Source organism: Arvicanthis niloticus, chromosome 3 (assembly GCF_011762505.2).
Source record: "Arvicanthis niloticus isolate mArvNil1 chromosome 3, mArvNil1.pat.X, whole genome shotgun sequence".
Lineage (NCBI taxonomy): Eukaryota > Metazoa > Chordata > Mammalia > Rodentia > Muridae > Arvicanthis > Arvicanthis niloticus.
This window is the reverse complement of record NC_047660.1, coordinates 105,935,646-105,956,186: the sequence shown is the minus strand read 5'-3', so window position 1 is coordinate 105,956,186 and position 20,541 is coordinate 105,935,646. Positions and strand designations below refer to the sequence as shown.

At 41.6% G+C, this 20,541-nt stretch overlaps 1 protein-coding gene across 2 annotated transcripts in view; it reads right to left on the bottom strand.

Annotated features, from left to right (window-relative positions):
* Nucleotides 1-1,677: 1,677 nt before the first annotated feature.
* Pax3 (paired box 3) overlaps nucleotides 1,678-20,541 on the bottom strand; it is a 97,005-nt gene continuing 78,141 nt past the window's right edge. For both annotated transcript variants that reach the window (XM_034498094.2, XM_034498096.2), the window contains exons 8-9: nucleotides 3,730-3,976; nucleotides 1,678-3,239 (exon numbers count right to left, since the gene is read on the bottom strand). In XM_034498094.2, coding sequence (XP_034353985.1) covers nucleotides 3,205-3,239; nucleotides 3,730-3,976 — 282 coding nt within the window. In that variant the 3' untranslated portion in view covers nucleotides 1,678-3,204. The remainder of the gene's footprint in view (nucleotides 3,240-3,729; nucleotides 3,977-20,541) is intronic.

Sequence of the window (20,541 nt, the reverse complement as noted above, 5' to 3'; positions counted from 1 at the left end):
AAAGTGCATAGGAATGGTTCCTCAAGCTGACCATAAGAGAGCCGCAATCTGACAACCTCTAATTCTGATAGTACTTTTTACTTTTAGCCTTTCAAATGCATGTGAATGATGATATGATCAAGGGGAGGAGCTTCACATGTAAACAAGGTCAAGCTTAGTTAAATGTCAAGGGTTCTGAGTCCTCAGTGTGGCTTGTCCCAGAAGATGAGAGCCGGGACTCCAGCCCAGGGGAGGTCAGGCGTACATTTTCTTGGAGATTGATTAGACGAAAAGAAAAATTAGAGCAAGAAAGATCTATGGAGACTTTGAACATGAGAACTGCCAGTAGAGCACTAGCCTCGAAGACATCCAGAAATAAGAGAAGGGCATAAAGACATATATCAGAAAGAGAGCTGGGCCACACATGGCAGGTCCTGGGGTCAGGAGGCAGGCAGGAGAGGGCCCTGGGAAGACCAGCTTCTGTTATGAAATCCAAGTCCTGGCAGCATGCCTCTCATGCACCGAGAATGAATTACTTTTTTAAATGCCTGTTTTCAACTTGGGTTTGGCACAAGACTGGGTTGACATAATGCAATGGGTATCTGAAGCAGCCTTTGGAGAGGTAAAATTGTGTGGCCTCTACTCCGACGTGTGCTAAACATTGAGCTCTGCTTCTGCTGCTCCTACATGTGGTATTAGCCCAGCCTAACTTAAGAAGTCTGGACCTGGGTCCACTCAGCTGTAGAGAAGAGCAAAGGACACCTACCTCAGGATTCCTGGGAGAACCGACAGAAATCAAGTGTGTGGTGTTTTTCTTTCCTATGGCTGCATTATTATTTTTTGAAAAGATAATTGTCAGAAAAAGAGCAACATGGTGTCAGAAGGACAACTGGAAGCTAAAAAGAGTATAGGCATTTTTAAAATTTAGAAACTTTTAACTACTGTATATCATTTCTTCGGGATAGTTGAAATCCTATGTGCTTTAGATCAGCTGACCAACAGAACGCCCTACCATAAAGTTCTAGAAAGTTCTACATCAATGCTACCCAATACAGCAATTTCTGCCCACAGAGAGCTGTCACAGAGTTGAAATGACATCATGTGAGACACCGAGAAGAGTAAGTAAATGCAGGAGTTTAGTAGGTATTGTGATTAATTGCCTCATAATAAAGCAAATGTATTGAAACAGCCACCACAATTGCCAGTGTCTAGTGTTATGCCTGGCACAACTAGATTCCCATGGGTAAGTGTGGGAAGGAGTCGGGGGAGAAGAGAAGGAAAGGAAAACTCTGACAGAAATAGACAGTGCTATTTCCTTCCAAGGCTGAAATGAGCTGCTAAAACAAAAGCCTTTAAAATAAAATTTTCAACGAGGAGAAATTTGGGAGACGAAGTTAGATCCTGTTGTACTTGAGGACACATTTATAAATGAGGCTGAAAGAAATTGACATCTCCGAGAGAATCTAAGATGGCAGACGGAGGGGAGAGTGGGCTTCTAGATTCCACATCCCTGACATTGTAAACTCAGTCCTGCAGAGTGTGTTTAAGCCAGTGTCTTGTGTTTATATGTAACTCTAGTCCATGTCACACTCCCATGTACCAGGGACCAGCAGGAGGATGGCTCCATAGTGCCCGGCTTAGCCGCCTTTTTTATTCATTCCGCATTATATCCACCCAAGAAAAGCAGTGTTAGGCACATTTTCATTAACTGTTTATTCATTATAAATAGTAAATATTTACTGCACTTTTTACATGAAAGACATTTTTACAACACATCATTGTTGGTTGAGGCTGCAACACAAAGATACTATGTCTCCTGTTCCATCACCCTTGCCCAACGTATAAAATAACTCAGTTCTAAGTATAGTCCTGCTAACACACTACCGCATTGTTCTTAAATCTAAAGGGAATGTATTTGTGCCTACCTCATTCATGGTTCCAAGAATAGAAAGAAATAAATAACAGCACCACCCACCTTCATCTTCCTCTTAACATTTCAAAACACAGATTTATTGACATCCTAAATGTCACCACATAAATGTATGTAAACCTGTTCCCTATCATCCTTTAACATTGGGTATCATTGTATAGTTTAAAAGTACACGAGAGCCATGTGGACATTTCTGCTCTAGCCCTGCCTTCCGTAGAAAAGAGACGAATCGAATGTAAACACCATCGCTGTAGAAAGCTTGATTCTCAGACATGGTCTCTGAGCAAAAGGAACAAGCAGGATGTGGGCTGTTTGGCAAAGAGCAAACATCACTGCATTCTACTACGATGAGTTATGGGCTGCAAAAATAAGAACACCTGCAAAAATATAGTTCTGATTTCATTTCTATCACCTTGGCCATTGCCAAAGCATCTGTGAGGTACACAGTATTGCACGCTGAGAAGCAGATATGTGATGGGTGTTACCTCCTCTCCATCATGCCCATCCCCCACCCACCCAGACTGGCTTCCAAATCAATGTGACTTGGGAAGTAAATGCCATCCATCTATCCCCACAGCAGATAACACGCTTTTTCTCATTATCCCACATCTTTTTACAAGACATATCAGGGACATCGGTTGATAACTAGGTTACAAATGAAGGTATGGTAATAATTTATTGGGGAGGTCCTTCGCATCTAGTCTATGGCCCTATAAAATGGTGGCGTTGATTTTCATATCGGTTTCCAGTGTGTCAACGTCAAGGATTCCTCCATTTTCAATTCATTACATAAGCAGTATGAATGTCATAAACTTGGTCAGCCTTAGACATCAAACCTGTTAACTTCCAATAATTCGACAATATATGGGAACATTCTGCTTACTCAAACCAGCCCATGACTCTCTCTCTCTCTCTCTCTCTCACACACACACACACACACACACACACACACACACACACACGGAATGTTGTAGCTTCTTGATCAGCAACAAAGAGTTGGGGGCATTTTGATATGTAGCCAGGTTACATCACTGTCTTAAAATGGTGCATTTTATAGCTCTGGGTCTTCCTTGTCTCCCCTGCTTTTTGTCCAATATCTTCAAAGACTCTGAAAGCAACTACTGGAGAAAGAAAATCAATCGCTTTCTTTTGTCTCCACCTCCCCCAAAAGCTGATTTTTTTTAAAAAAATTTTATTTATTTATTTTTTTATTGTTTTGTTATGTTTGTTTCTGAGAAGATTCTTCATGTCTAGTCTGTGGAGGCCGGAAACAGGGCTCCAAGTGGACAGTTCACTTATGCAATATCTGGCTTGAGATAATGAAAGGCACCTGTAAGGAAACACACGCAGCTTTTTAGGTCATGCTGGGACAATTCACAGTTAGGGGTAAGATCAGCTACAGGCTGACAATGTCATATTTAATACCACGGTATCAAAGGATCGAGACTAATATTTTTATTCCTGAGACAAGTTTGACACAACTCTGTGTCCTGGGCTTATCCCCATATGATCCTGGCGCTGACCTCATTAAGAACATGTGTTTCTAATGCCAGAGGTTATTTCATTTTGGCCAACCTCCGTGTTTTACCTACTGACAATCCGGTTTTCCGTCCCAGCAATTAATAACTGCAAGATGTTATTGACATCAGTTAAGCAAATAATTACACAAGGGAGCCTGTGCTGTAGCAATCAGCTGGCTTTGCCACAAAACTGATACCGGGATGAAAGGCTTAAACATGCCTCCAGTTCCCCGTTCTCAAACAAGAGGTGATCGCTCTCCCTTCCAGAAGGAACGACCGCCTAGAACGTCCAAGGCTTACTTTGTCCATACTGCCCATACTGGTAGCCTGTGACAGGGTCCATACTGTAGCCTGTGGTGCTATAGGTGGGGGGACAATAGGGCTGAGATGTAGGCAGACTGTCCACATTCTTCATATGTTCCAGTCTCTGACTGCAGCTGGCTGACACCGTAGTGGTGGGTTCCAGGCCCCCAGTGAGAGGGGAGAGAGCATAGTCGGTCTGAGGCTGGTGCGGTACCCCACCGTGGTTGGTCAGAAGTCCCATTACCTGCAACGATGGACAGAGTAGAAGAAGTTAAAGTGTGGGCAGAAACAGATGGCAGCCCCAAACCAGCACGAGATCCTGAAAGGCCAACTTTTAGAAAGCTCCGCTGAAGAGCTTTTCTGAAGGCTTTGACCCCGATTCAAAGTGGCAGCCACATGACCTCACCCAACGATAACATCTGACTGCAGTTTCAGCAAAAGGAAGGGGAGGGAGAAGGGAAAGAAGGAAGGAGAGGAGGATGACAGAGAAGGAGAGATTACACCATGTCCGCTGTGATAGCATCAGACTGGAATTTCAAAAGAAAAGCAAAGAAGCAGCAGAGAGAGGGAGATATTATATCAGTCTAGAGAGAAAACCATCTAATATAGTACGTCTGGACACCCAAGTGTTTGTGTGTGTGTGTGTGTGTGTGTGTGTGTGTGTGTGTGTGTGGTGTGTTTCTGGGGATTGGACTGAGGGATTATACATGCTGAGCAAGTACCACATAGCTACATCCCCAGCCATGCAATTAAAAAGTCGCTTGCATATATGTGAAGTGTGTGTATATGCACATATGTGTGTTTGTACATGTATGTGTATATATACATATGTGTGTATTGATATGTGTGTACAGATACGTGTGTGTATATATGTACACATGTATGTGTTTGACCATCCCTCAGCACTGCAAAAGTTAAAAAATAAATTTAAGTCAAGGTTTTGTATATGTATCCTAAGACCTCCATGTCACTTTTCAGCAAGTTCTCTCTCAAAGCAGCTTTGCTTTGGTCCCTGGTGAGCAACTAGAGATCCTTCTCCTCCCTGGTGCCCCCTTGTGCTTCCCTCATTAAACCTACCATATAATTTCACTTTTCTTTTCCACTTTGATCTGTGAGACTTGAAAGAGGTGACACCTGCTACCTTCCTACCCTAGCACTGCTTGGACGGGTGGTCCCAAACAATGGTCGAAGAGTCTCCAAACGGGCAGGCATCCTGGCTAAGGTCTACAGTCCAAGCCTTCAGAAGGTTGAGGCCAAAGGATGGCCCTGAGTTGGAGGCTAACCTGTGCTATAACATGAGACCTCTATCTCAAAAAGCCAAAGCAAATCAAAAGATCCTCCAAGCACGGAGGCTATCACCTGGCCATTCCTTTCTTCTTAGACTTGCATTTTGCTTATGAGACGTGTTCAAAGGGACACACATGGAGGTTTTTTAAGGCTAAAAATGACTCCAGAGAATATGCCACCTTAACAAACAGTAATCGTAGAACAAAAGCTCTCAGATCAGCTCCATGAAACGTTTCCCAAACTCAAACTCCATGGCCCTCCCATCCCTTTCATCATGGAATATCAGTGGGGATTTCATTCAAAACTAGAAAATATCACACAAGAAAATGACTTTCCCCAGAAAGCAACTGCAAAAGCAATCTATTAGTGGGTAGTGAACCCCCTTCTCAAAAAATAATAATAATAATAAACAGCTTTCTAGAAGAGTATTTAAGTGAGGCACTCTGAGCTACACAACACTCCATCATGGTCCTGGAGGAAGGAAAGAAAGAAAGAAAGAAAGAAAGAAAGAAAGAAAGAAAGAAAGAAAGAAAGAAAGAAAGAAAGAGGAAAAAACCCAGCACGGTCCTCTGGGCTAAGCACGAAGCTGCATTTGTATACAGGCAATTCAGGCAACATATTCTTAGATCTAAGTAGAGTTTGAAGCTACTCCTACACCCCCCATAAAGCTCGATTACTCAGATTGGAAAGCAAGATCCCATAACTTCCTTTGAGGAAAGTTTATGTAACCTTAGAAGTAAACAAAACCTTAATAAAGTTTTAAACTGATTCATCTTTAGTGGGGCAGAAGATAAGCACCCCAGAGAGATGTTTACTGCCTTTCTCCATCCAAAAGGTCACTCCCAATCACTGATAGGAAGGCAGGTAAGAGCAGAACACAGTAAATTCAAAATCTGAAAACCATCCCAGGGATCTAAGTTTGTTAGTACTTATGTGGCAAAATGTGTGAGAAAGTCAAGCATAGTTTTATTGGGGGTCCAAGCAAATGACCTTAAGAAAATGAAGTGCACACCCATAGGCTCATAGCTACACACCCATAGGCTCACAGCCACACACCCATAGGCTCACAGCCACACACCCATAGGCTCACAGCCACACACCCATAGGCTCACAGCCACACACCCATAGGCTCACAGCCGCACACCCATAGGCTCACAGCCACACACCCATAGGCTCACAGCTACACACCCATAGGCTCACAGCTACACACCCATAGGCTCACAGCTACACACCCATAGGCTCACAGCCACACACCCATAGGCTCACAGCTGCACACCCATAGGCTCAGAGCCACACACCCATAGGCTCACAGCCACACACCCATAGGCTCAGAGCTACAGGAAGACAGGCACGGGTTCTCAACCTTCTGCCGCTGGGACCCTTTACTACAGTTCCTCATGTTGTGGTGACCCCCCAACCATAAAAGTATTTTGTTAATACTTCATAACTGTAATTTTGCTATAGTGATGAAGCCTAATGTGAATATCTGCTATGCAAGATATCTGATATGATGTCCCTGTGAAAGAGTCATTTGACCCCAGAGTGGTCATGACCCACACGTTGAGAACCACTGCTCCAGAGTACAGCTTCTAATAGGATCATGCCCATGTTTATAGGTTTATAAGTTGTTTTATAAGTTTATAATGCTTATAAAACTGTTTATAAGTTGTTTTCTTCATTTAAAGGGGGAGTGTGTGCTATGATAAGCTGTGTTAAATAAGCACTTAGGAAAGACCATTTTGACACTCTATCAGTCCTGAAAAGAAAATATCCTGTGGTGTCTGGTAAAAAGGAATTCAACTTTAAATGAATGGTGTCCTTCAGGAAGATATTTAAAAAAAAAAGAAAGAAAAAAAAAGAAAAACCAACAACTCAGTTCACCATATGTGACTTTAAGAGAGAGATGGAATATATGGTACAGTCACAATTTAAGAGCTAAGGAACTTGGGGCAAAATTTATTCGATATGCACATGCATTTCCATTCGCTAAATCCCCTGCCACACATTTCTAATTGAAGAAAAAGGTAACATTTTTTTTCAAGGGGAAGGAAACAAAATGGGAAGGGTATTTGTTTGGTGCGGAGGGTGTTTGTTTCTTGAGATAGAATCTCTCAGTATAGCCCTGGCTGTCCTGGACCTCACTATGTAGACCAGGCTGGTCTTGAACTCACTGAGATCCACCTGCCTCCACCTCCCACATGCTGGATTAAAGGTGTGTACCACCATGACTGTCCAGAGTCTTAAATAGCTCTTCCCAGGAGAAAAACAACAAGAAAACTATATGGTCCTGCTCAAGCCAAAACCTTTTGCAGCATTTATGTTGGGAAGAAAATTAGAACAAAATTTCACTTTAAGAACTTGGGTTAGCTATTGGAAGACAGAGGAAACACAGCTGTATTCTAGGACACCGGATAGGCTGCCTTTAAGACTCTCAAGTATTTGCAGGGTGGAGTGGTACACACCTTTCATCCTCTGGAGGCAGAGGCAGGAGGATCTTTACCAACGGGACTGCTCTACATAGCACTTTCAGATTGGCCAAAGCTACATAATGAGATCTTGTTTTAAACAAACAAATACAGATTAAACTGCTTCTGGTTTAGGAATGCCCTTAGTTCCACAGCCCATTAACTGGTGTGAAGGAAGAAAAAGAACTTGAAACCAGTTGCCCTTGGTCCCTTTCTGCTGCCTGAGGTAGCCCAACAGAGTGGCATTGTGACACAAATGTTTATTTTCACTGTGATACTTACAATTTAAGGACTGAAAGCTGGGAGCAGAGACACCAAGGTCCTAAAATCCCAGCTCTTAGGAGGCTGAGGCACAAAACTGCAAAATTAAGGCTTTCCCAGAGAAACCCAGTCTCAAAAGAGAAGAAGGAGAACGAAGAGAAGACCGGGAGAAGGAAGAGAAAAACACTACTAAATAAGTATCATTATTTTTCTCAGTAATTCATGTTGCAAAACCTCCAGGCAGCCATCATTTTAATAACCTGTCATTTAAAAGTTAAAATAGAAATCTGTGTGGGAGGTGAGCATATCAATAGAAATGCCATCACTTTCTCTTGACAGAATTCAAAACCTCAAATCTCTACGGTAGGCTCCCATTACGCTTTTATGTATGTTTCTTTAAAAAGCTATTTTATGCTTCATGGGCTTCAAGGGAAACTACGGAAACTTCTTTTTATGCACAAGAAGTTAGTAAATAAGTTTCTTAGCCCTCCCCCAATACAGTCACAGAAAGCCATGCAGCCTTCATCTCTCTAAGTACATCGCCAGTGTGTCTTCCATGCATGCTTTTCCTACAGCAACAGGTTGCTCAAAACCTAAAATAAAATCCTTATTTGTTGTAAAATAAATCCCTACACCCCTCCCTTATAATAATCTATGTCTACTGCAAGGCTGGCTTTTTTTTTTTTTTTTTTTTTTTTTTTTTGAGTATAGGGGGAAACACAGTTGCTTTGCTTTCAAAAATAGTTCCGTAGAAAACAATTTCAAAGCCGCTCTATTCTGCCTCCCAGATGCTGACCATATTTCTAGGAAATGACAGGTAAGTGATGGAGATTAACTAGGAGGAAGAGAGGCTTCCTTAAATCAAGGTTCTATCCTAGGGGGAAAAGATGAGGGTCACTTTGGCTGTTTGGCAGCATGTGTGTATGCATTTGTGTCTGTGCACATGTGCATGCAAGAACATGTGTGTGTGTGTGTGTGTGTGTGTGTGTGTGTGTGTGTGTTTGTGCATGCATACGTGTGCGCGTGCCTGTGTGTTGTAGGATGATGGGAGTGTGCCACAGTGCGACTATGGAGGTCAGAGGACAGGAGTTGGTCCTCTCCTTCCACCATGCCCATCCTGGCAATGGAATTCTGATCATCAGCCTTGGTGGCCAGCACATTCATCTACTCACTGAGCCCTCCCACTCTCTATGACTCTTGATTTTTGTATCCAGTTATATAGCACGCCTAATCAAGGTATCTGAGTTAAGACACTCTATTAAGCACAGTTCTGAATGACTCCTGAAGTGTCACTCAGGCACCACCTCCAACCTGTTTCCCAGGTGACCTTTAAAAACAAATCCAAAACCTTGCAGTTCTGGACCCACACTTCTTCCTTCCTCCCGCTCTCCCATTGCCCAATTTTATTAGAGACTTTTTTTTTTCCTGAAGATCACTTGCAGCTTGTTCTCAAGTTTCAGGATTCTGAATAGGTTGTTTACATCTTGATTGGGAGATTACATGGTTCAGGAGAGAGCAACTCCTTACAACTGCTTCATGCTGCATTTCTCTTGAATTAATTTTCCTATTTTAAGATTAAATATAAAAGATTAGAAAAAAAAACTATGGGCCAAATTAAGATTTACATTTAAAATGATGTGTCTGGAAAATATTTGTCTTGGCACAGACATCATGGCTTTGCTGCCGTCCCTCCCTCAAAAATGCTCAGAACTTATCAGAGATCTAAAATGACAAAGCAAATTAGGGGGTGCATAGGTGCTTCTTTTAGCCTTAGGAGAAATTCATGCTCCTGTCTTCATTCTTCTTGCTCTCAAATAATCAGTCGTTCTTCTGATTTAGAATTTAACAACACACATTTAGTTAATTAAAAAAAAAAAAAAAGCTTCAGTGAATTAGTTGTATGTGATGCACACCGTTGTTCAGTTGTTGATCCTTTTACCCTTCCCTCCAAAACTCTACTGAGTACACATTTTTTTAAGATGTGATTTATCTCCAAAGTCAAACCAAAGAACAGAAACAAAAACATCTATTGAATGCCTTTTGCCAACACAGGTATCCCTGGGGTCCACTAATGGTTAAATCTTAGCAAGTGTACTTTAGAGGCTGCAAAACCTCCATTTTAAACGATGCATGCGGCTCAGAAAACATCTTCAGATTCAAATGCCTTAGGAATTATTCTGCAACTGATTAGCATCTAAATAATTAGATTTGGGGTCCTGTCCGTTTGAAAGCTGTAAGAAAGAGGGAAGTTGCCTAAAGGCAGGGGTTTCTCTTGGGGTCTGCATGGTGACCTCTCACCCATCGTGAGAGTTAGGCAAAGGGGCAGGGGGATGTCTACCTAACTAGATAGAGAAGCATGGAACCTGCTTAGCTAAGGATGTGCTTTTTTTTTTTTTTAAATCCTTAGCTCATGTGTTACAAACAAGTAGCAGTGTTTAATGAGTAATGTAAAAGGACAATGAGTACCAGACACATGTGGCACCCGTGCCATGAGGACTTCCAAGTTTCATTTGCCAAGTACACGGTAGGAAGTGTCCCGTCGAAAGTCTACTTCTGTCCAGAGAGTAATCACAGAAATCACATCCAGTTTCTGAATTCCTTCCAGTACCTGCTACTCAGTAGGCTAAGTGATAAGTTGCCAGCCACACACTCTTTCCTGTGTTCTTTACTATTCTCCTTGGTTTTTGTTGTCGTTCGTTTTCTGAAGGGATGGGGATTGTGCCTAGAGCCTCATACATGCTAGGCGAGCACTGGACCACTGAGCTACATCCTCAGCCAAGCAAATTTCTTTAAAGAATAATGAGTGAAAGAGAAGTTGAAGCAATTAGCTTAGAAATGGCTCTCAAGGGTACATATCATGCGCACATATGTGTGTATCTAGTTTACGTCTAGCCAATGATAAACAGTCACGACATTTCTACCTATCATCATCAAAAATAATAATAATAATAATTCTTTTAAGAAAAGGTTCAGTCTACATAGACAAAAAAGTCTGCTTGTTAAACCCAATAGATACTAGACTGTGTGAGACCCACCATGGACATAATAAACTTCTCATATGTTTTAATTCATTTACGCATGCCTGTGTTTAAAATGCTTTGGGACCATGTCTATAATTAATATGATTTACGAGAAAGGAACACTTCAATATTGGGGGATAAGGCACACATTTTCTTTCCTTCTATGAATGAAAAATATAAGAAAATAGCTCAAGGAAAAAATTGTTGGCCCATAGCGTATTCCGATGAACTGACAGAGCCCTGAGTAAACTTGGGAAGTTAATGATATCCTCTTATCTGACCCTGACACATTCGCAGCATGTAATTTACAGAAGCTCTGTCCAGGGAATCTTGACAAATGTTCCTGAGGATGTCAGGGCAATGTTCCATTCTAATGCAAAACAGATGTGGGTCAGACACCCTCATTCATCACTTAGCACAGAGTCTCCAACTCTCTCCATGAGGAATAGCATTACCTGCTGTTAACTCTTCTCATTTCAGGGACTTTCTCACAATCTCAGTAGCTCTCTAAAGAGTGTGCTCTCAAGCCCAGGACCACTTAAACAACTTGTCTGAGAATACGACTGTGGAGGATCAAACATACATCAGCTCTGGTCCGTGACTGCTTTAGGATATGTTTGCTAAATGCTAATTGACCCTTTGGGACTTCTAACTATAGAAAGGAAAATCTCTATGCTTGGGCATCCTTCAGGGCTTTGATGAGATGGCAGTTTGGAATTTCTCTCTAATTTTCTATAAACTAAACCTGCATTTAAGGAAATGCAGAGCCAGTCCACCCTGATAAGGATCTCCCCGTGCAGACTTCACTTTACCGAGCTTGTACATAGCTCAACCTAAGACCCATAAATAGCTTCCAACAAATTGGAAACCCATATTGCCTGCCTGCAACGTGTTCAACTCCACCTCCTCGAGGAAAGGAAACCGAGCGTGCATTCCCTTCTCCCTAAAACTCTTCCCTCCACCCAGAGATTCAACACAATGGAGGGCAGCTTGAAACCTAGTGGTTTTGATCTCAGGACTCTGTTTAGATCAGAGAATTGCACCCAAACATCATCGAAGTGACTAGCAAGGATCTTTTTCTTTCATTTGCCCCTTTATCTGTTCTACCTAAACAGCAGTAGTCAGTTTGTAGCCTTTTCTTTAAAATTGGTCATTCTCTTATATTCTTATATAGAGGCCAGAGAATGTGCGGAGGCAGAGGGCGTGTCTGACATTAATTAAAAACACATATACACCTGTGCAAGAGTGAACGGTTTTAAAGATAAATGGGCCACGAGTTGGTTCTCCACCTGTGGTATCAATCGTTCATTACTACCTGGAAAACATTCCTTTAAATTTTTATAGTTTGGCATGCAACACGTTATAAATATAGTCGTGGATTTTAAAAAATTTGTATAAAAGCAAAAAGGAAAGGGGGGCATGGGACAGGGGTTTTCTAGGGAGGGGAAATGGGGAAAGTGGATGGCATCTTAAATGTAAATAAAATATTAAATTAAAATAAAGGAAAAAATAAATAAATAAATATAGTCGTGGGGCATCCACAGAGACTAAAACAAGAAATCCTGCCTGAGAGTCAGAGATGGGTTGAGACTGAGCAGGGAGTTTTCCCACAGAGGAACACAGGCAGGGGATCAGCTCCATAGGAGCCATGTATGAGCCTCAGAACAAATTATAACAAGGTTAACTAGAACTTTTTAAGAGCAAGTTGCTCTAGTGACACCTGAGTATTTTATGTGAGGAAAAAGGACCATTACTTCTTTAAAAAGACAATTCCATTAATTCAGCACTATGGATTGGCTGCACAGTGTCTCACTACAACAACAAAAACATTTCCTTCAAGCTAAAAACGCTACCTTGTGATTCTGAAAAGCACATTGTATATAAATGCACATATCCATGAGTATGTGGGTACCTGTGTATTCTCGTATGTTTAGAGAGTAGACATTAATTTTGAGTGTCTTCCTCAATCAGTTTCCATCTTATCTTTGAGACATGGTCTCTCCTGGAACCAGAAGCTCACAGAGTCCACTAGACTAGCTGGATGGCCTGAAGCCCCAATGATCCTTCAGTCTCCAGCATGGAACTACAGGTAAACGCCCTAGTGTCCAGTTTTTAACATGGGTGCTTGGTACAGGAACTCAGCTCCAAATGCTTGTACAGCAAGTGCTTTACCAATTGAGCCATCCATTCGTCCATCCCCAAACCTCACGGTCTCATATATCAAGTAAAATGAAGCCAACTCCTCATGTCCTCACTTACATGGGAAAGCTCAAAAAAATGCATCTACAAAGTAAATAGAAGAAACAGCAACAGTAAAACCAGAGAATAGCATTTTTAGAAAGGTGTGGGAGAATGGGCAGAGGGACAGAGAGATGGATTATGGATCTACAGGTTGACTTTGATACAAAAAAGCAACAGAATATTCTAATTATGTTTATCAATAAATAACTGAATATTTCAAAGCTGGATGTTTCCACATGTCAGAGTGGTAGAAAAGCAGTTACACTTATCTGAACACTATACATTGTCTACATGCGTTGAAGGACCACACAGTACCTCAAAAAGAAAAATGTGTTTTTCCAATGGCACCCCCTTAAAAGGCCTCCCAGCTGCCTACTCCTTCCACTGGTCATTGGGACATCACAATCATGAGTCTTAGAAATTCCAGTGTACCAACCTCAAGCTGAATGCCAAGAACCATTTTTAAATATTGCCTTATACACTGAAAAATATACACCTTTGATGAAACCCAGACAGATTCTTTAGGGGAGGAAAAAAAAAACAAAAACAAAAAACAAAAAACAGTACACAACTAATGACTGAATCAAGTCGTCTGTGTTTGCGACACAAAGCATACATTCAAGCCCATAATTGAATAAATATGCAAGTATTCAGATTTCTCTAGATATTGCCATTTTGCAAATGCAGTAATAAATTAAAAGCTTTACATCGCATTCCAACCACATATAAAGAAAGGGTTGATTCAGACCATAGGCCTTGCTCGAGAGCCTAGCCTGGCTCGTCTGTATACTGCTGACTACAAAGACAAACTTTTTATTCTAGTAGCTTAGTTATAAACTAAGCGATCACACTCAATTTTTCTTTTCCTCTTCAGTGGCTAGAGGAATTCAAATGAACCTTAAAAAGACCATGGGCCACTGTCTAGTTCATTTAATGCACAGAAGGACAGACAGAGCTGACAGAATGGCTATTTATATCAACTCAGTAGACAGACGCAAAAACAAATTCAGCAGACAAGGTTTGCCTGTGGATCTCTTAGGGATCATGATTCCTAATGCTGTCATTGGCTACTGTGTCCCCTCTGTCTATAAAAAGGAGATTTGGGTTAACCCATTGTTACTCCCACAAATATCCATATCTGAGTAAGCCACACAGCCACACCAAGAGTCACTATAAGCCTCCTCATATTTTTCCTGATAGGGACCTCAACCTGTAGAACAAAATTCAAGGTCAGTCAGTGACAGCTCGTGTGGATTCAACAAAGGAATTAACAACAGTAATACTCACTGGGGAGCAGAAGTCCCCTAACCTCTCAGCAGAATGTGGATGGCTGGAAATACACAAATGTCCCAGAGCTCCTCTGGTATAGCTGAAACGGGTTCATTTATGATCATAAACAGTCTGAAGTCATTGTAAACATGTGGGGTTTCTCAAGCCCTGGGAATGAGCTCATGGGCCGCTTTAGAAAAGAACCAGAAAGGTACAGAGGCTTTGGAGAGCAGCTGCTTTCCAACGGAACGTGTCTCCACCCCAGCTTTGTTTGACACCCAACAAATCTCTTTAATCAAAATCATCTCCTCTTTCTTCCACAGATGAGTTTCTGGAAAGTGTGGAGGAAGGAAGGGGCTCCTTTGGGAACTGGGTTGGGGTGCCAGACCACCTGCTTGGCTGGTTCCTTGGAGCAATAAAAGGTAAACTGAAGGCACGGGACTGGATCAGCAATCTGCATGTCAAATGTGCAGTACAAACGGCTTATCAATAATACTAGCCTCAAATAGCTCCTGAACATGCATCTAAAATGTCCAGAAAGAAACAGTTCTTTTGAAAGGAGAGCTGGCTGTACCAATAGATGAAACCTTGCTGTGTTTACCTGAAGAAACAGCAGAAACAAAAGGGGGGCGGGGATTTTCTGATACCAAAAATTTTCACTAAAACAGATGAAGCAGAAAAGTATCCATTGTAACTATTCTAAATAGCTTATCTTTAACAGCCAAAGTCCATCCATATAATAGGCTCATCTGTGGCAAGTTCTTTATGTCTTAATGGACAAGCCACCATCATCCTGCCTTTGCCACTAAAGAATGTGAGCTCATGCTTTACTCTGTGGTCAAAAGAAAAATACAAGCAGAATCAAAAGCAGTCCTGACTGTAATGTATACATATCAACACTTAGCTGCTTCTCCTTAATCAGTTTCAGCATTAACAAGTGTTTGTCAAAAGAAACTATATTGAGCGATTGAAATCTAATTTGAAATGGGACCATGATAGTCTAATACATATATGCATGAAATGGGGAAACTGCCTTAATAAGCATAGCTGACACCAAATATGCAATTTACATACATTACACACTAATAATCTCAATTTAAACATTATTCTTTAAAAGCAACTGGATGGGAATTTGAGGTGAAGGCTTTCATTTGTGAAATGTGAATAAGTACAGAAGCGGATCCTGGCGTCTTGTGCCCTCAGTCATTACCTTGTTAGTGTAGAGATTCAGCCACTCTGGTTGTGTGTCAGGCCTGGGATCGCAATGCCACAAGTGTGTGACAGTTCAACCAGACTTAGATGGATGGTCAACAAATCTGATGAGATCCACAGACCAACTCTTTCTTCCGGAGGTGCTGAGTCCTGAGCAGACTTTCAAGTTGGCACACAAATCTTTATGAGAATGTTTTCCCTCCTCAGGAGATTAGCCATGAGACAGGACAGGTGTATGGGTTATTCGATTACATCTTACCCAAGACCTGGACAAAATTTGAAAGTCAGCCTCTGTGCGAAGCTCTGACTTCAGGGGTCTGTTAATAGCAGTTAAATGTGCTCTAAAACAAAACTTTTTTTTTTTGTAATTTAAGCCTATTTTCTTATTTTGTCATTGGTTTCACTCATAAGCCAGAATGAAACTCTGCCAATATGCTCTAAACATAAAGTGTGCTCATAACGACACAGATTTATAACAAATGTAGTTTTAAGTGTTGCTGGATCGGGTCTCGGAATTTATGGCCTCTGAGGTTGCAAACAGGACGTCCTCCTTCTATGAAGGAGAGGGCTTTAAACTGACTGTAGGAAAGCCTCTTGCATATCAAATGGCTCCGTAGGAAATAAAAGAAAAAAGAAAAAAAAAAAACAGTGATATGAGAGTAAATGAATCAAAACCATATGGATCAAATGTTCCCTAAAATACACAGTTTGAAAAATTACGGAGAAAATGTACTTGGCAAAAATGTGTTTTAGGTTTTACCAAACCCAAAACATTTGAGGAATCATTTGCAATTGTTGACGAACTCTAAATGCTGCCGAGTTGGCCCATTTTCATAGATGACAGAACAATAGAGACTTTCCCTCAACCTCCTGTAAGCAACTGATAGTGCGTTTCATTTAAGAGTTTGTTGGAAGCTGTCGACGAATCCTACAAAGGTTATAGAAGTAGGTGGAGGTGGGACATGAAATTATAAAAGCTTGTCTAATTGCCCGTGTTGGGAGTGTCGGCTATGTGTGCTTAGGGGGTGAGGAAGCACCGAAGGTAGTATTTCATGCAAAGGAAAGCTAATTAAAAGAACATGGGCCCACATGTTAATGAGCCTCAGGTCTTGAGCGCGTGGTAATATTTCCTTGCCATCCAATTTCAAGCCAGTGTCCTCTGTCTCTCCCACATATGTAGTGAGATTGTGAGAACAGTGTCTGTGGAAAGGGAAATCAATAATCGGTGTGTGGGGGTTCTGTATTGTCCCTGCAGCATGGGAATATAACCTTTCAAAAGAAAGTTATTGCTACCATGGAAAGACATCATGAGGGTGAGTTAGGTGGTCTTCTTGGGGTGGGAGGGGGGGGCATACTGGTGCTTCATTCTGAGCCTTGTCTCCTAGAAAGGTTAAATATGTCAGACAACTATTCAGAAGGTAAAAAAAATATTGAGGTTTTAACCTGCCCTGCCCCTGTCTGTCTCTGAGAATCTTGCCTCAAGTCTCCTGACAGATACAGCCTTTGCTAGCAAATGGGAGGCCAGCAGCCCTCCATTTGTGAAACCATTTGGCCATGCTCACTGGATAAGCAGGTCAAGGGCAGAGGCTACACCCACTGAAAACTTCTTACAACATGATGCTTCCCTTGGCAGAGACTAGTAACAGAAATGTGTGACTCATGTTCACAGAAGAATAACTAGGGGAAGGCAGATAGAGAGAGGGTGTGTACCATTTGGCAAATGGTGTGTCTGTTAATTCCTTCTCAAACAACTAGATGTCAACTGATCACAGTGGAGACCAGGGCAGAAAGATTTTTAGAAGTCTTAGACCCACTTGGTATAGAGTGAGGCCTTGTATCAAGAAAAATAAAAAGCAAATAAATAAAAAAGAAACAATCAAAATGTAAGAAAATACCTTTACACACTGGTTCCCATACATACATTTTATGCCCCGCTAGTTTGAATAGTCAACAATGTACCAACATTAATGATGCTGGAGAAAATATCAAATAGAATACACAAATATTTTAAATATGCCAAATAGATTCAACCAAAGATAGTCATAATGAATTGGCCACAATAATTTAAAAAAAAATCAGATGGAAAATATATACTCTACCATCTATCTCAATTTTTAGAAAGGTTTAAGATGTAAAAAGAACCCAGAGTCAATGTGTAAAAATATCACCAGTGGTTCTCCTGGAAAAAAATTCTATATGGTGCTGAATCTGGCTTGGCCATATAAGGAATAGTATGACATAGTTTCCTGCCCCTGGAACAGAGACAACAGGGTGTGGGCCTCCACAAATGTTGATAGTTGCTGTGGGCATCAGGCTTGTTTGTAATATAATGTATATATTTTCACATTCTTCCCTCTCTGTCAAGTTTAGTGACTCCATAATAATCTGAGACAGCAGGAGTCCAGGGGGTGTGGTTATGTCTATGTCTCCACAAAATGGTAGAATGCTATGACCTTCAGGACAACCCTTAAGGCTGTGGGAAAGAATGCTGAAAACATGAGTTTGAAAATATACAATTTCTCAATGATGCAAAATGTAAGGATACAATATGAACTGTATAAGGAACTTCACAGATCTAAAGGAACAGAGGCAGCTGCACTCTGAGCCAGCTTGTCAGAAGGAGACTAAGGAAGAGACTTAAGGAGTGGTGATCTCAAGGTGAGATCCTGTCCAGCAAAGTTTTTTATTTATGCTTACAAAGGCAGATGGATTTCTGAATTCAAGTTCAGCCTGACACAAAGCTAAGTCAGGTACAGGTGTGGTCAGAATGGTAATTTCAGAGTGGAGTCCCATCCAGCCATCTTATTGTCTGTGCTTGTGCTTGCTATCCCTTTCTAAGAATCAAGGGACTAGGGTCATGGGATGTTGAATTATGAGGTAATCAAAAGAGAACCTGGGATAATGACTGAATTAAAAGAAAGAAATGGCGCTTTTGATCGGCAAGAAAAGAGCTATCCAGAGTTTTTAGAGTATCAAGAGAAAGCTGTCTCAAGACAGGAGAACACAGAGAGCAATCTGAAAAGCTGTCTTGAGCAGAACACACACACACAGAGAAAGAGAAAGGAGAGAAAGAGGGGGAGAGGGGGAAGGGAGAGGGAGAGGGAGAGGGAGAGGGAGAGGGAGAGGGAGAGGGAGAGGGAGAGGGAGAGGGAGAGGGAGAGGGAGAGGGAGAGGGAGAGGGAGAGGGAGAGGGAGAGGGAGAGAGAGAGAGAGAGAGAGAGAGAGAGAGAGAGAGAGAGAGAGAGAAAGTCTAGAAAGATCTCCAGCAGAACATAGGTCGCTTGGACCCACAATTTGACTTTGTATTGTTTATTTTGCTCCTCCCAGACACCCCTTCTCTCAGAACCCCTCTCCAAGCTGAGACTGGTTCTTGGCAATACAGTCAGCACTGAAATGTTTTTATTACTGGTAGAAATTAAAAGCTGAATGAAAACCAGTCAGGCTTATCAAAAACAATTCTGAATTAACCTAAACTTAAAACCTGAATTCAGGGGCTGGAGAAAGAGCTCAGCAGATACGAGCACTGACTGTGCTTGCAGAGGAACTGGGTTCAATTTCCAACATCCACATGGTGACTCAGAAATGTCTGTTACTCCAGTTCCAGTGGATCCAACACCCTCTTCTGACCTCTGTGGACACGAGGGATACATGTGGTACACATGCATCCATACAGACAAATCATTCATACACATAAAATAAAATGAATAAATCTAAAACCAAAAACTAAACTGAATCCCCGCCACTAACAACAACAACAAAAGGCCAGCTTAGAAAACTAGTCTCTACTAGTGTTTTTCAAATGTGACTAAAATCCTGTCTCTGCTTTGTTTTGAAGTGTGTTTCCTTTTCACTCAACAGTAGACTAGATTCTAAACCAGCAACCAAGAATCCTCAATTCTAATTTCAACCACCTCATACTAATGGTGGATTACAATCTCCAGTCCTGCCATTGAATTTGCCTGTTCACTAGGTGACAAGACAGGGGTGGAGGAAGCTGACAAGCAAGTGGAGAATATAAAAGTGACAGTCACACCAGTTCTGTTCTCAGGATCACATGACCCAATCCATGTTTCCTGTAAAGCAAGAACTACAGGACCACCACTCTATTTTGACTGTCTCTTCACTTAGCAGGTGGACTAAGTTACTAAACATGGGTTTGTCATAACTTTCTTTATGCTAGTTTCTGATGAAGCCAGAAAACCAAGGCCACTGTAGGCATCCTTTACTTCAATAGAGGCACTGAGGCAAAACAATCAATCTGAAGAGCTGTAGAAATCTGAGTTCTAAAGCCAACTTTCTCTTCTGTTGTTTTTTTTTTTACATATGTTCAGATGATACAGAGTCACTCACACCCTGTCTTGTCCTCAACTTTGCCTAAGGACACTATTTTCATTTTTCTGGTTTGGTGGGAACACTGTAAGAGCTAAGGTAGCATGGAACCCTACTGGTGGTCAACAATAGAAACACAGAATACACTAGTTAGTCACGAATATAAGTGTGGAACTGATACGGTACGTAAGATGAAATAAACACAGGGAAAGTTTGCCTATGAGATATTTTTCAATGCTCGATATAAAATGGCCCTACCCCGCCACCAATTCTGAAGTCATTGACAGCTTTCTTGAAGATGAACGTTAATGGCTGGAAGATCAATTTCTTTTTTTTTTTTTTTTCTCCTTTTTTTTTTCTTTTTTTTTATTGGATATTTTATTTACAATTCAGATGTTACCCCCTTTCCCCATCTTCCCCCCTCCCTGCCCAGGAACCCCCTATCCCAACTTCCCTCCTCCTGCTTCAATGAGGATGTGCCCCACCTCCCCCCACCTCCCCACCCTCGAATTCCCCCCACACATGGCGTCCAGCCTTCAGGAGACCAAGGATCTCCTCTCCCACCTATGCGCTTACATATACAGCTGGAGCCAAGAGTAAGTGCTCCCAGGCTGGTGGTTTCCAATGGAGGAGTTAGAGTGAAGACTGAAAGAGCTGAAAGGGTTTGCAGCCCCTTGAGGAAAGCAACAATACCAACCAACCAGAACTCCCAGGGTCTAAACCAC